Genomic DNA, 17,060 nt, shown 5'->3' on the forward strand with positions numbered 1-17,060 from the left:
GCTGGTAAGAGTACCTGACACTGTCATGAGAGAAAGAGTGGGTAGTGACTGCTTAGTAATTGGAGAGCTATCAGCATAGGAAGAGTCAAATGTTGCTTATGTTCTCAAATGAATAGAAAAACACTAGTTATATATAAGATTTGGAGAGGTTATTTCAGCTCACACAGGAGTACAAGAGGAATGTAAAGGTGGGCTAAGATTAAGTACCTCCTGTACTATTCCATGAAGCTTTCCATAACTTTCCTTCTGTCATCAGGTCTGGGTTTTAACTTCTCATTCTATTCCATGTCATGTTGTTCCCATGACAGAGTCCTATAAGCGAACTAAGAAACAAACCAGAAGTCAGATTTAGTTACCTGTTAAAATCTTAGATGTTTGCAGAGCATGAAGGGACTACAAATAGCAATATAAACCAAGTGTTATGTTAGTAATTAAAGGTGTGAGCTTAGGCGTCAGACAGGCCTTGGTCACACCTTCAAGTGTTACTAGCTCTGTGATCTTGCGCGTGTTATTTAACTCTCTGAGTCTGATTGTCTGTGCCTTTCCCATGGGGGTGGTAACTCCTCCCTCTAGGGATGCTGTGCTATCAAACCAAAAGGGAAGGAAAGCACAGGACTGTATGTAGTAAGTGGTGGCTGCTGCTGTTCATGTTGAGATTAACATTTGCGATCTTGTATTCTAGTTATGTGTTCACTTTTCTATTAGATAATCAAGCTTCTTAGGGCCTGAGGTGGTGGGTTTTTTTTCTTATCTTTGCATTGTCCAGCACATATGAGGTGCCCAGTAATTATTAAATTGAATAACTACATTGTCTCTTTTAGGAAACTACCAACACAATTTACCAATTATATGAAGCTGGTATCTCATTCTATTAATTTGTCTGTATCATAGCATGTAAAGGACCAAGACATATTTGTGAGAAAAATTTTTAATGCAACTGTAGTATAAAGACCAAGTTATGCATTAAAACAAATTGAGGTGGAAACGTATGTGTGTAGATTCAAATCATATAGTCTTAAGCTCCCAAATTTCCATTTTTATGTGTGTATGCAACTAAAAAAATAATTTACTGGTAAGTTTATATCACATTTATGTATTTCTATGGAAACTATTTCCCTGTCTTTAGAATTTGAAGGTTCCTGTGTAAGACCAAGATCTTTTATCTACCCCTTCCGCATTTATTAGCTTCATTTCTAAATAAGATTTGGAGAGGTTATTTCAGCTCACACAGGAATACAAGAGAGGAGTCTAATAGAGGAATATAAAGGTGGGCAAAGCATTATAAAGCATTCTCTGCATCACTCTTTCTTTTCCAACAACAGTGGACAACTTGCTGTTTCCTAAATCTTCTGGGTATGATACCAACTCCATTGAGAATGCATGCTTTACAACAAAAGCTCCAGAAGGCAAGGATTGTGTTTTACTTGGCACAGAGTGGGTCTTCGGTAGATACTTCTTGAATTATATTACTCAGTTATATCTAGTGGTAGTGCATTAGTGATCACCAGTATCATAGCCCAGAAGAAGTGGGCAGAGAAGGCATTTTGCCAGGCTACATTTCTACTATGCTTTTAGGATGACTAACAACCATTTGTTTTAGTTGGCTTTTGTTGCTGTGACCAAAAGACCTGACAAGAACAACTTAGAGGAGGAAAAATTTTATTTGAGCTTATGGTTTCAGAGGTTCAGTCGATGGTCAGTCAACTCCATAGCTATGGGCCCAAGATGAGGCAAAACATCATGGTGGAAGAGGTTGGCAGAAGAAAGCAGCTCAAGACATGACAGCCAGGAAACAAAGAAAAAGAGAGAATTCCATTCATCCAAGACAAAATATAAACCCCAAAGACATGCCCCAGTGACCTACTTCCTCTAGCCACCCTCTGCCTGCCTACAGTTAATCCATTCAAGTGAATTAATCCACTGAATAGGTCACAGCTCTCACAATGAATCATTTCACCTCTGAAATTCTCGCATTGTGTCTCACATGAGCTTTTGGGGTATGTCATAACTGAACCATAATACCACTCAAGAGCAACAACAGTAATAAAGGTGTTTCATTTATTGAGTGTGTATGGTATGCCAGCCCAGTTGGATATTTCACAAGCTTATCTCAACTTTACCACCCCATTAGGTATCTATGATACTAGCAAGCAAATTGAAGAGAAAATTCAGCAACTTGGCCAAGTTCCCATTCCTAATAGATGGAGGGGATAGCATTATTAATTTTTTGCTTTCTTATATAGAAAAGAATGTGACCTGTAACACATCTGCCTTTTAGAATCCGTTTGAGGTTTTGCTTGGTGGCCCGGTATGTGATCAATCTTTAAATACTTCATGGGGTCTTGAAATGGAGGCCTATAGGATCCAAAGTTCAGTATAACTATTGATTTGGCCCTATTCAAATATCTTAGATTATTTTAAAATGCTTTGTATGTCAAAGACTTAAAAGGATGCTAATATAGTTATCTCTCAGTATTTGCACAATTTTGATTCCAGGACCCTATTAATACCAAAATCCAAGTACTTTCTTATATAAGAATGGTACTGGCTTATCCTCCTATATAGTTTAACCTCCAGATTACTTACAATACCTAATACAGTGTGAGTTCTATGTAAGTAATTGTGATAATGTATTATTTAGGGAATAATAACAGGGAAGAAAAGTCTTTATGTTCAGTACACTTTTTTTTCCCTAAATATTTTTGATCTGTGGTTGGTTAGATTCAGAGATGTAGAACCCACAGATATAGAGAGATGAATATATTTGGGAAATTTTTTTTCCCCCAGTTCTGTGTGCCTAAACATGTAAAGACATGATTTGAATAGCATGGTGATCAGTAACATAGGCTCTGGAGTCAGACTGCCTGGGAGAAATCACTGCAGTGCAATTTGGTAAGTTTTCTTGGGAAAGTCACTAACTTCTCTATTTTTGTTTCATGTGAAAAATCATGATAATAATAGTACCTTCCTGAGGAGGTTATTTTAAGAATTAAACACATTAATATTCATAAAGTACTTAGAGTGCTTAGTGCATAGCAATGTACAAGTAACTATTAGCTATTATCATCTTTTACAGCAGACTTTTTTTTTGCTCAAGAGTACTGTAGGACTTAGAGGCTTATAAGTACAATCTCATTTATACTATGCTATTTAAGTAGTCATTCAATGTTTATTGAGTATCTATCCTCAGCAGGCACTATATTACTTGCTGGGAATATAATGCACAGAGAGAGTCCTGGTGCTCATGGAATTTACCCCCAATAGTGGAAACAGATGTGAGTCACTTATATGCAATTTTATAAATTAGTATAAAGCTTTAGTTGTATTCGATGATATGAAGAACATGTATACAATGCTATGAGAATATATATGAAGGCATGGGATATAGACTAGTCCAGAAGGTCAGCTAATGACCTTCTTGGAACATATTTGTAATCTATGACTGTATAACAAATTACTGCAGTCAGTGGCTTATGGTAATAATCATTATGGTTACTCTTGAACAGGGATTCTAGTTCTGTGAATGCTTGACTTAGACTGTATGATCTACTTTCATGATGGCTCTTTTGCATAGCTGTTGTCAAGAAACCTCAGTTACATGTCACATGAGCCCCTCCATAGGACAGCTTGATAGCTTCATAGTGTGACAGCTGGCTTTGGCCAGAATAGGTGATCCAAGGATGTGAACAAGAAGGAAGTTATAATATCTTTAATGCCCAAGCCACAGAAGTCACCCATGTCACTCTGTTTGTTACAAGTGAATTATTGAGTCCATTCTACAGTGAAGGGGAAGATATTTAGGCTTTACCTTATAAAGGGAATATAAAAAATGTGAATTTTGAACTACCACTTGAGGAATAGATGTCTTTCCTTACATTGCTAGAAAGAGTATTAAAGACATCCTACACTAGGGGTTGTCAAACTTATGTAAAGGGCCATATAAGTAAATATTTTCAGCTTTATCAGGTCATCTGGTCTTTATCACAACTACTCAACTCTACCACTATAGCATGAAAGTATTGATATGCAGTATGTAAATGAGTAGGCATAGCAATATTCCAATAAAACTATTTAAAAACAACAACAATAACAAAAAAGCGGTGGGCTGGACTTGGCTTGTCAGCTACAGTTTGATGACTCCTGTATACAAAACAGCATAAAAGCATGGAGGATTATCCCAAACTGAAGGAATAAACATGTTTCAGAAGGAAGAAAATTATTGTATATTTAAGAGGCCTAAAATAGGGTTGGGTTTCCCCCATGTACTGGGAGGCTTAGTAAAACACTATAAAATGGGGGGAAAGAGTAGGAAATGATTATTTATACAGATAAATTGTAATAACAGAAAATTGTTAAGGCAAAAACCAAAATGCAATAAGGACAGCTGGTATTTCGGAAAATTACAAAACCGTGCACTGTGTTATTAACATGATACTATTATAAAGAAACACATGTGTAATAAAGGCATAGAACCATTCATGAGAAAGACACTCCCCTTAAGATGTTTGGAAGAGTAGAGATGAAGAAGGTTGGGGGACTTCAACAGTTTCTGTTCTATTTTAAGTGTAAAATACATATGATATAAAATTTACCATTTTAACATATATATTAAGTAGTCATATTGTTGTACAACCAATCTTAAGAACTTTTTCATTTTCCAAAACTGAAACTCCATATTCATTAAACAATCTCCCATTTCCTCCCAACTACTCTTTGGAATCATCCTTTTTATAAGTTTTCAGTACTGCATATAGTGGAATTAAACAGTATTTGTCTTTTATTGACTGGATTTTTTCACTTAATATCGCCTTTAAGGTTCATTGATGTTGTAGCAGATGTTAAAGACTCCTTCCTTTTTAAGGCTGAATAACATTTCGTTTTATGTATATATGACATTTTGTTCATTAATTCAAATGACTTGACCCTTGAATTGCTTCTACTTTTTGACTACTGTTATAATATTGTTATGAACTTGAGTATACATATCTAAACTATTGATAAATGAATAGTTAAATAGTACACTGTTCAAATACAGTAGCCAGAGGTTCTCTTTTCTTCCCTTTCCTCCCACAACACATTGCAAGCAGACTTCACTCAGACTGTCCACCAAAACTGTTCTAGTTGAGATTACTCATGACTTCAGCTAAGTCCAGTGATCAGTTCCTTGACCTCATCTGATTGCCCTTTCAGCACCATTTAATATGGCAGTCACTCCCTCATAATGGACACAGTGTCTTCACTTGCCCCATTCCTCATTCTTTTTGTACGTCACTGGCTATTCCTTTCCTCCTCCTCACTTCTCAGACCCTTTAGAGTTGGAGTGCCCTGGAGATCAGTCCTCTCCTCTCTATGCTCAGTACCTAGTTGATCTCATCTAGGCTCACAGCTTTTAATGACATTTATTCACTGATTCCACAATTTGTAATTATCTCTCTTACTTCTTCCCTTATTTATGCAATTGCTTGCTCAACATGTTCACCTGAATGGCTAATAGCATGCTAAACCAGATTATAGGTTCCTATAACTCCTGCCTCTTTTCCTTGAGTTTTTCCTATCTTGGCCTTCCACCTCTGTTCTTCCTGCTGTTAAGGCTAACAACCCTGGAGCCATCCTTTACTTCAGTCTGTCTGGTCCCCAGGCAAACCATCAGGAAGTCAAGTCAGCCTCACTTTCAAAACATATGCAAATTCAACTCCTCATTGCCTCCACTCTCTTGCCCTGTTCCAAAGCTCTAGCATTCCTTGCTGGGATTATTCCAGCTAGTTCCTTTGGTTCTGTCCTTATCATCACCCTTCTAAAACCTTACTGCAATTCAATGGCTGGTGCAGTTCTTTGAGAATGTGTCCCCTATTATGTTTTGCCTTTGCTCAGACCATCCAATGGCTTCCTGTTTTTCTCAGGGAAAACCACTGTCCCCGGTGCATTCCAAATTGTGGCCCAACTTCTCACCATTTTCCAACTTGCACTTATTTGATAAAAAATTTTCCTTATCCCTCATGCAGGTCTAGCCACACATCCAGCATTTTCTGTTCCCTCTGTGTGAAATAAGCATACAGCGTAGTTCTCATTCTCTCTAGATCTTTGCTCACATGTCACCTTTCTGTGAAGCGTTCCTTGACTATTTAAACTTGCAATTAATCTGCCCCTCCCTAGTCTATCCCATCCCACATTCCTGATTTATTTTCCCTCATAAGATTTGTAACAAAGTAGCTTAGTCTCCTTTTAAAATTGTACCTTTTTCCGCATTGTAATCATGAATAAAAATCCCATGAGGGCTGAGGCATTGGTGTGTTTGGTTTACAACTGTGTTCCCTTATCCTCTATATCAACTTATAATTTGAATATATGAATCTGCCATATCCTAAGACTGAAGTGAGTTTGAGATTATAGGGTTAACTTTCCTATTAACTTCACCAGTTGTGTGTGTGTGCACCTATGTGCGCACATATGAAGGATTGACCTAGAGCCTTGTACATGCTAGGAAAGTGCTGTACCACTAAGCTACTTCCCCGTCCCCAAGATTGTCAATTTAAAAACATGATTTCAAATTCTTTGACAATTTTCCCTGAAATCTGTACATGCTTTTGACTGCTTCAACATATGGAGCATAGGGCAGAAATGATCCAATGGGACTTACAAAGTTAGGTAATAAAAGACCATGCTTTCTCTTGCTTGTTTTCTGGAACTCTTTCTCTTGGAGTTTCAACACCTAAATGTAAGAAGTTGGATTGACCTGAGCCTGACATACTGTGAGGAAGCCAAAGCTACACAGAAAGGTTGTATGTTGGTATTCATATTGGGAATTCCAGTTAAATCCAGCCTCCAAATGATTTTCCAGTCAAAGAACTATTTAATCCCTAATAATGGATTCATCAGTGCTCTCTATCACAAGCTCCAGACATCATGCCACAGAGATGAGCAATCCCTACTCTATGCTTTATAAATTCCTAACTTGGAATGTATGAATAAAATGGTGGTGGTATGATACCCTGATACTAAGTATGTGGTGGTTGGTTACACAGCAGATTTCCAGAACAATAATGGAGTTATCTTTGGAAAGAAAATTAAGCGTTTGTTTGTTTGTTTGTTTTGGTCTACTGAAGAAACTGTATAGTATGGATGAACATTTTGCCAGGCTTGTCTTGAAAGCTGGTATCCATCTGAATTAACTCACTAGCCTCTAGACTCTAATTAAGTGCCAAGAAATGTCATTCTGATGAGCTACCCTATATTTCATACTCAAAATTCTAGGTTATTGATACAGTTTCTTGTTGATCACCCAAAATTGACTGGCAGTTTTAGACCAGCTATGGCCAACCTAGACATGAAATTATATATGATCTGGAGATCAGTGTCAGAGTGGCATATTATTTTGTGATGCTGCCAGTTTTCTTCTTTAATGTTTCCCTCTGCTTTTAAAACTGAGAATTGGATATAATTAGAAATATCAGCCAGAGATTAGCATTTCAGGGTCAGCTACCTATTTAAAATCTGATATTCTTAGGTTAGAAGGGCATTAGACTGCCCCCCGCCGCCCCCTGTCTGCCAGCCGTACAGATTGGAAAAGGAATGCCTGAGGTCTCAGGCTGGAACTACAGGCTCCTGACTCCCGATACATGTTCTTCCCTATCAATAAATGATTCTTAGATCAAAGTGTTTCTGGCGTGTTGAGCCAATCCCTGTACAAAAATGGTACATACCATTTTGTTTATGTGCATTCTTATGTACCCATTTCTGGAGAAAATCTGCACATTCCAATTGATTCTTAAGGGTTTTCTGGGTCACAGATCTCTTTTAAGTGCCACTGTATTTGATGACTTAATACTATCATTTGAAATCTATCAGAATAAGTTAAATCTTGTTCTTCCTGTGTGAGAGAACACCAGGTGCTCCTAGGGAAATCCATGAGTTAAGATTGGTGCACAATGGGTGGTTCTCTGAGGTAGTTAGGGATAGTTAGAGCATATAGCAGCCAACTTATCTTACTATCTATTTAGAAAAATTTGGCAAGCAATCATATGCTACAATCTCTTTCTCTTTCTCTAAATCTCTTTTGTGATTCAAAAGCAACGAACAATACAGAACTGATAGGGTTTTAAAGCAGAGATATGGGATTTTCACAGAAAGAGGCTGGAAGCTCAGAGACTTATTAGAAGTTTAATTTTCACTCATACCCCCATCTTGTGTAAGTGTCAACAGCCTTTTCAAATAGTGTTTCAGGAACCCAGGCTCTGTTTATCTTAGGGCTTTGCTGTCTTCTTGGGTCTTGGAGTCCTTTACCTCTAGACAGCAGACAAGAGGGAGGGTGGAGGACTAATTGGGAAGTTTCTATGGAAGGCAAGTTTTTCATTTCTCTCCATATTCCTCTGGCCAGGAATAAAACCCATCTAGATACAAAGGTGTGTGGGCCGTAGTGATGGGCTTCCTGGCAAGAACTCTACTCTTTGAAAGAGAAGCATCAATCTTTTTGGGGCAGCTGATCCTCTGTCATAGGCACAGTGAGCATTTTTCCCTCTTCATTGTTATTTAATTATGTTTAGTGCTTAGAGGTGGACAAAAGTCTTAGATTGGACTTTTACACATTCCATGTAGTGTGGATACTAGGTTATAATCCTCTTTATTTGACAACTTAGGAATTTTTTAACTATCCTTAAATAGGATAGTTAAAGGATAGTTAAGGAAATTAGAATTATTCCTCCCTCCACCCCCCTCTCTTTAAAAGAAGTGACACAGAGGACAAGGGCCCCGTTTGGATTTTGAGTTGGTTTATATTACAATAGAATTTGTATAATTTTAGAAAAGAGAACTCTGTTTCCATTTTTGCTAAACCATTGCCATAAGTTTGGCTTTTTTATTGCACAATTTTCCTTAACAATATTTTTGTTTTTGGCAGAAATTATAATAGCACATGCCTTTACCCTATGTTTTTTATTTTCACTCTGTTGCCTAGTTGGTTCTTGATTATTTTTACTTGTTTTGTGCAAGCTTAACCTCTCTCCTCAAATTATCTCATAATTTTTATTCTGGAACAGTATTCATGGTATAAATTTATCATGGATTTTATTTCTCAGTCTTTCTTTTTGAGTATAATTTGGATGCCACTTGATATTAGACCTCATGATCTGTGAAAGTTATTTCTCTTCTACCACTTACTATAGAAAAATTCTGAGTGATTTATTTTCTATGTTCTCTTCTATGAGATGGTATTGGTTCAGAGAACTCCAACAATGTTGCAGGTGATGTTGAGGGCTAAGCAGCTTTTTATGAAGTTCATTGAAGTCCTCCTAGGATTTACCCCCTAGTGTACTAAAACTGGGTTGTTCTGATTCATGAAAGCTGATTGAAACTTGTTCTGCCAACTAATGTTACAAATTAAATTTAGAAACTCATAATTAAATTGCATGAAAACTCAAAACTCATTAATTTTTAATTACATTACTGTTATCTAGGATATTGAGGTTATTACATATGTTGTGTCTGCAGAAAACACTACACAATGGTGTGTTATTGTGCCCATTATCCATCAGTTTTCCATCGCTATAACAATATGCCTGACACTAGGTACTTGTTTATTTAGCTCATAGTTCTGGAGGTTAAAAGTATAAACAGCCTGGTGTTGGCTCTGAGGAGAGCCCCTATGGCTATAGGACATCATGGTAGGTGTGCATAGGAGCAGGAAGGATCACATGGAGAGACAGGAAGACAGAGTAAGTAGGGAGGGGCCAGTTTTGCTCTTTTATAAAAACCCTCGTATGAAAACTAACCAGAGTCCCATGAAAAACACCTTAATCCCTTCTGAGGGCAGTCTCCAATGACCTAATAAGTTCCCACTAGGCTGCATTTCTTAAGGGCCCTGCCCCTTCCCACATAACCATACTTAAAAAATTAAACTTTGGGGGACACAAGTAAACCATATCCAAATCATTGCACTTCCCAACTCTGTATTCAGTTATGCCACTCAGGTGACTTGAAGTTGGCCATGGTGGGTACTGTTTTTTAAATGGTTACCAGAAACCCACTGGACTCACCATATAGAACATCTTCTTCATTTGGTAGTGCTAAGACTTGCAAGGGACACTATAGGTGCTTAAAAAAGGACAACTGCCTAGAAGACCACTCCTTCAGGAAAACCTCTGCAATCTTCAGGGAACCTATACATGCTTATATCCCCACCTCATTGCAGCCCAGGGCCTCCCAAACACACAGGATCTCTTTCTCTATTCAAAAAAATAAGTTCAATAGTACTGACCTCATCCCTTCCAGGAATATGTTAGGGGGAAAAAATGTCCTAACTGATGTGAGAGCATTTTTATGTAATTAGGAAGCACGGTTTTCAAATTGGAGGTTTTCCATAAGATTGCTGGTTTATACTACTAATGGCTTTGAGGAGAAAATATCTTTTCAGACTGAATGATTTCCCTAGTGCTGATCCCTGGACAAGTGCATCTTGGTCCATGGTCAAGATTTCTAAGGCCACTGGCATAAAAGACAACACAATAAGATGTGATCAAAAGGTTATTTGGGCTCTCTTTTCATGTGGGATTTGGTTGTTATGGTAATTTTTACATTCATATGCCCTATCTTTATGAAATGGTGGTGACAGTAAATGGTAGTAGTAGAGACAGTTAACTTTAAATACCCTTACTTTGAAAAAGCTAGAAATTATATTAGTCCTCTTTCCCACCTCCCCATTTTTTTTTTTTAACATTTCAGTAGTTGTAAACCAGTAGTTCTAAAAGCATAGAACTACTCCATATTGACTCTAAATTTATTTTTTTGGAAGCAGAAACAAATCTTAATGGAATTCCTCCACCTGTACCAGCAGCCTGGGCAGGCAAGAGCCCTTTTTTTATTCCTGTCATTCCCCACTCTCATAAATGAGTAAGACAACCAAAGCATGGCCTGAACAAGCCTTATCTTTATCTCTCCCTTCTGCCAAGACAACTTTTCAAAGTCTTGACAAAACTGTTCTTTTGAGGAGAGCATGCAAAAGTGAGCCTTCAAGCTGAAAATCGCAAATATGTTGTTTGCTCTTTCCCCCAAAAAACATTCATTATTCCAGGAGTTCTTGGGTTCACATGTGGCTTTAACCATTTGTGTCTCTCTTCTAACATTGTTGATATTAATGCCAGTTTTAATTTCTTGGCATCGTGACACATAAGCATCACCCACGGTTGCTTTTTTTTTTTTTTTTTGAGCAAGGATGGAAACTGTAAATTTGGAAGCAAGAGATTCACAGGGTTTCATCAGATCTCTCTGAAAAGTGTCACAGTTGCACTGAAATGGTTTTCAATTGCTCATTTCAAACCTAGCTCATTAGCAAAATGACATGCTTGCAGTGGATTTGCAACCACGTTAGTCATTTTCTTTCCTCTGTTTCCTTGCCGTGTTTGTGTTGGGAGCACAGAGTAATGTAATTTAGTAAATTATGATTTGATGGCTGGGCATCAGCCCCAGTGTTGAACAGTATTTGGACTATGATTACTTGCTGGCTTTGTCACAGTTGACATTAATTATTGATGGAAGTTTCAGAAATAGCGCATGTGCCAGGAGCTTTTCACCGGAACGCAGGCTGCCGGCAGGAGGGATGCTGAAAAGTGTGGGGGAAGAGGCACCTGTGGCTTGTTTATGTCTATGAACAGGGAACCTGGACCCAGTGGGCTGTGTGGTAACTGTGTAAAGGACATGGTGTAACGGAAGGATGAACCGTCAGGCTTATTTCTATCGTGTTCCTCCCCAGGAATTACATCGAAGAAGCCAACTTCAGCCGGAGCCAGCCAAGACGAAGGCTCTCCAGACTGTCATTGAAATGAAGGTAGGAGCTGAGCACATTTGTTCAAAAACAGCTGTGCCTTGTGAATTTATTCTAACTTGATGGTACCTAACAAACATGTGAAAGGAGCCTTGTGTTTTTCACTAGGCACCCTGGTGTGTGTTTTGCTTCTGCATCTTTTTGCCTTTCTGAGTGCATTTAATTTATTGGTCTTTTAATTAGGATGCCTTTCCTAGGCAAAAGAATAAAGGTATCAAGTATCCCTTGGCTGAAAGGAGCTGGGTTCATTTCCAAAGTATGGCAAATGCCTTTAGCCCTAAGGGAGGTTTTTTGGTTTTGGGTTTTTTTTAAATGTGCTTTAAAAGTAAATTTCTAAAGCTAGAATAATCCCCCACCCCTGTTGATATTACAATGAAAAGATACCTTTGAGTAACTAGAATTTGACAAAAGAGAAGCTATTTTAAATGCATCATAATAGAAAATAATTAGAATTATACTATCAGCAAAATTTACTTTTCAAAGAAAAATACTTTCTTATGACTCCAGTATTTTCTCCTTAAAAAAGTCTGGAGGTAACAATAATTTATTAAATACAAAGTATCCTATTTGGCAATGGAGGCATAGACATAAACTAAAGGAATTAATTTTTTTTTCTGAGTGAATTTAGGGTATGTATAAGACAATGTAGTAAATGAAGGCCAAGCTATAATCTGCGATTAAGAAGCAAATCTAAATGGAACACAGTTGCTTGTCCAGTATCTATTGGAAATTTTTTTACTTCCATTTTTTGCCAGAAGGAAGCAAACATTTAAAATATTTGTCTTAAGTATAACTAATTCTTGATTTAAATTGTTCTACTAAGAAAAATGCTTTGTAATGGAGCTGTTTGCAGCTTGCAAGTTCCATACTTGTGTTTAATACTCAGAGTTTCCTGGACACTATTGGCCTACAAGAACATTCTGAAGCTTGCTGATAGGATAATGAATTTTCTGTCTTTCTTGCAACACATGATTTTGATTTGTCTGCCCAAAATTTCCAAGTCCTAGGGAAAAAGAAACAGACATGAACTATAAAATTCTTAGAATGTACAATTCTGACTTGGGATTTTTTTTCATAGTCTTTATAGTGTTTTGTCTTTATCCAGGTGAATTGTGTGTGTGTGTGTGTGGGGGGGTAAGTAGTATAGAACATTGGCTTTAAACTGTATGTCTCCCAAGTAAGGTTACATGAGTCAAAGCACTCATAATGTATTTTCAGCAAATTGTCTTGAAAAGAATCATTGAAGATAACAAATACTAATAAGATTAAAAATAACTATTGATGTAGCTTATGAATTGTTTTAAATTTATATGATTTTGTAACTTATTTTGAAAAGATACTTATTCTACATTTGGAGGACGGTGGTTTGTTTATAATTGAGATTTCATCCTTATTTCACATTGCAACCAAGCTTGAAATTTAAATTGAGAAAAGAGGAAAGACATAAAGAAAGATAAAAGAAAAGAAAGAAAAAGGAAAAAAAGACAGAAGGACAGAAAACTTGACTTTTATTTTGCAAAGGGTAGCTCAGTCCTACTTGTCATCTACCTCCACATTCACCTCCCCAGTCCCCAACACAAATGGCATTAGAGAAGTGGAGGTAATACAATATATTTCCAAATTATTATTTTTTTTAAAAAGTAAAAGTAAATTTAAAAGAATCTTTGGAGAAATCAGGAGGAGGCATCTCCCCTAATGTGGTGGGTATTTTCTTATTCAATATCTCTATCCAAAACAACTATATTTTGGTAACTTTTAAAAGTAGAAATTTTGTTGGATTATAGTTTACTATTTTTAGCATCATGTCTTATTGGAAAATAAACAGAAAAATTGTAAATATGAACACTCATTTAAGCCATCTACATGGGAAGACATGAAAAATGAAAACATGATTATTAGGGTAAATTCATATATACATGTTATCAGTAAATTGAGTCTAGAATTTTTCTTTTTATTGTATTCTAGTGATGCTGATTTGTAGACATAGGAACATGTTTTTAAGACAAATGTCGATATATATACATATATATCACTATATATATGTATACATATATATGCAGATTTATACGTATATATATATATATATATATATCTTCATTTGACTTAAGATCATGTTTCTGTGTCTACATATATACATATATATGTATATAAACATATATATAAAATGCAAAAAATTGAATTGTTTTTGTATATATGTATGTGTATACATACATATATATACACATACACACATATACACACATACCTACACACACAACTCAATATTTGCACAAATATATATATTTATGCATATGTCAGGAAACAGCTTGAGTTTTTCTGTTGTCTTTTTTGGTGCTTATTAATTTACAAATTCAATACCTTTTGTTTTATCAGTGGAGAAGTCTGGGTCCCATTAGCATCTATATTCAACACACCTAAATTGAATTATGGAGGCAGCTGGTGGAGGGTCATCTTCTTGGCCATGTGTGTAGCTTGTGACAGGCTGTGATCTCATCCGATTTCATGCATTAGAAATTGGAGGAAATGTTCAAAACCAATATTGTGGGCCTCAGAGTTGAGTACCAAACTGGCCCTTAAACCTGGAAGATAAAACTTGGGACCCTCTTGTATCTTAACTTTAGGTAAACTTGAGTGCCATCTTGTGCCTTGACATTAGCGTCATCTAGTGTGGTGGCAAAATCTAAAATTAAAAAGAGTTTTCTTAGAGTAAATAAAGCTCCTTGGTTTCAGGGAGATGATAAGAGACAAGATATTTCTACTTGTCTCTTACTTCTTAGAGAGAAACTAAGAGTGAATTTCTGAACCTCCATCATCCCCACCTACACACTTTGCACCAACTCAAGCAAGGTGTTTGTTATGAAAGTCTATAAAATCTTGCCTAAATCCATGCACTATTTAAAACCACAGCCATGTAGCTCTAGTAGATCTCTGTGTACCCCTCTAGACTTGGATTGTTGAGAGAGAGTATGTCTCCATGGAGTGAATGCTTGAGAGGCCACCTTCCTGCATCAAAGCAGAGGTAGTTCTCTTGCAGATGTCAGTGACATCTGCTGCCAGCCAGTTGAGCCAGGGGGCTAAAATCACCTGAATGAAAATGAAAGGAAGCAAAGTGAGTAAAGTTATTTGTAATCTGTCTTCCTGCAGGAATCTCCAAGTTTTAATTTTGATCCTGATTTGATCTGGCAGGTATGTTCCAAATTTGCGCTTAGAACACTGTGTGTTTCTTGAAAAAAATAAAATTGCTTATAGATGTTGTGATGCTCCAACTTTTCTTGATATTCTGTCTAAAGATTCTGTACCAAGTTCCCCTTTTCTTCTCTTAGGGACAATTGTCAGTAAGAAAGGCAGTTAAAAGGCTTTTGTCATTTTTCTTAAATGCTAATTACTCTGAAAGAATGTGTTTCTAACCTGTTTTTGCTATAAATTTGACATGACATGAACATGATGTCCGAAAGTTTCACTTTCTTGGGTTCATTTGTAAAATTTTACCCATTTATTAAAAAAAGAACATGAATTACAGTAATGGCAGTATTTGTCAGATAACCTCAAAGCTTTTTTTTTCTTTATTAGTTAGAACTTCTAAGAGACTGAAAATCTAGTTCAAAGTGGCCAAATCCAAAAGGAAATTTATTGGCTCTCACTTATGTGGAAAAAGTCAGTTATTGCTTCAGGCATAGCCTGATTCAGGCTCAAAAGGTAGTAGTAGCTCCTGTTTTCTTTCATCCCATTTCTGATCTTAGCTTTCAGCTTCTCCCTGCCTATCTGAGAAAGATGGCTGCAGCAGCTCCATAAACCACAGAAGGAAGAGAAGGGAAAATGTTACGTTTTTTTAAAAAAGCAAAAATCCAACCCATTCTAGAACAAGGGTTCTTGTTAAGTTAAAGCATAAATCTTCACTCCCAACTTAACAGGCCAGATTGAAAAAAGAATGCATGGTGGTCCTTCATTCTCATTTGTTTAATCCATTAAAATGGTGCTTATTCATCAAGGAAAACAACTTTCCGGTAGCATAATAGAAATTATCAAAGTTTCAGCAGAATTTATCAAATGGAACATATATGAGTGACATAAAGATTTTGGTGAAAGTTGCAGAATATATATTTGATCTGGTGAACTTGTTAACTAAAGTGGATTAAGAAGCTAGGGCCTCTGACATCCTAGGTGTCATGGAAGACCTGGGGTGATATTGTTCCCATCTTCCCTCCCAGAGGAACAAATGGAATTCGTGAACAAAATCCCTAGAGGGACACTGATATAAGACAGTTGGGAAGTGCAAAGTTAGAAGTTACTGTGTCCCATTAAGAAAAAATGAGGGCTGGGGACATAGCTCGGTTGGTAGAGTGTTTGCCTTGCATGCACAAGGCCCTGGATTGATCCCCAGCACTCCCCCCCCCCCAATAAGAAAGAAAAGAAAAAAAATGAGGGGATAGGAGAGAGGGAGTGATCATGGTGGGGGTCACTGGAGCGACTGCCTTGTAATTCATTAATATCTACCTCTCTTTAGGGTGTTTTCCTGTAATGTATTTTCTTTTACAGTAAAGTTTTAAAAGCAATGGGTATCAAGCAAATATTTAATAAAAACATACAACATTAAATAGAAGACCAATAAATATAACAACAACAAGAAAAAAAGAAGCCAAGCCTAAAGCCACTAAGAAACAATATTTCTGTTGGTAACTACAGTAAGGATTGAGGGTATTTAGCTTTCTAGTCATGTGACTAGTTTAGACATTAGTATTCCCTGAATGACATTTGTCCCCATCAACCTTTTCTTTTCTTTCTTTCTTTTTTATTTTTTCCTGGAACTGGGTAATAAGCAAATAAGCAGCACAAGATTGACCTTGATTAAGCTGCTGAAGTATAACTATGCTATTTGTGAAAGAATGTGACTTTGCATTCAGGTGGGGAAGTTGACTTTTGTGATAAAAACTAAGAACTGCACCTTGTTTTTGTGCTCACACAGATGATAGCTCTTTTCTGTGGGGCTGATCTGCATTGGGTTAAGTTTTCTGTAGGAGGTTTATTGATCTTTTGGTTAAATTCAACCATTCAGTTCTATGAGGGATATAAGGGATGCACCAGAACAACATGAAGCCCAGAGCTTGACAATGTGCCTGAGGTCACACAGCTAGGAAGAGAAAGAGTTTGAACCCAAAACTAGACTGTGCATCACAACCCAATAACCTCCATGAACTTACTGGATCCTGGGTTTTAGAGATGCTATGAAGAGATGCTATGAAGTGGCTGC

At 36.9% G+C, this 17,060-nt stretch overlaps 1 protein-coding gene across 19 annotated transcripts in view; it reads left to right on the forward strand.

The window, feature by feature from the left end:
• The window catches only part of Erc2 (ELKS/RAB6-interacting/CAST family member 2), an 873,922-nt gene that overhangs the window by 260,199 nt on the left and 596,663 nt on the right, over positions 1-17,060 (forward strand). For all 19 annotated transcript variants that reach the window (XR_013434457.1, XR_013434456.1, XM_078038390.1 and 16 more), the window contains one exon: positions 11,741-11,815. Coding sequence is in view for 17 of the 19 variants with exons in the window: in XM_078038390.1 (XP_077894516.1) it covers positions 11,741-11,815 (75 nt within the window). In the remaining 2 variants the exon portion in view is untranslated. The remainder of the gene's footprint in view (positions 1-11,740; positions 11,816-17,060) is intronic.

The sequence above is a fragment of the Ictidomys tridecemlineatus genome, chromosome 2 (assembly GCF_052094955.1).
Source record: "Ictidomys tridecemlineatus isolate mIctTri1 chromosome 2, mIctTri1.hap1, whole genome shotgun sequence".
Taxonomy (NCBI): domain Eukaryota; kingdom Metazoa; phylum Chordata; class Mammalia; order Rodentia; family Sciuridae; genus Ictidomys; species Ictidomys tridecemlineatus.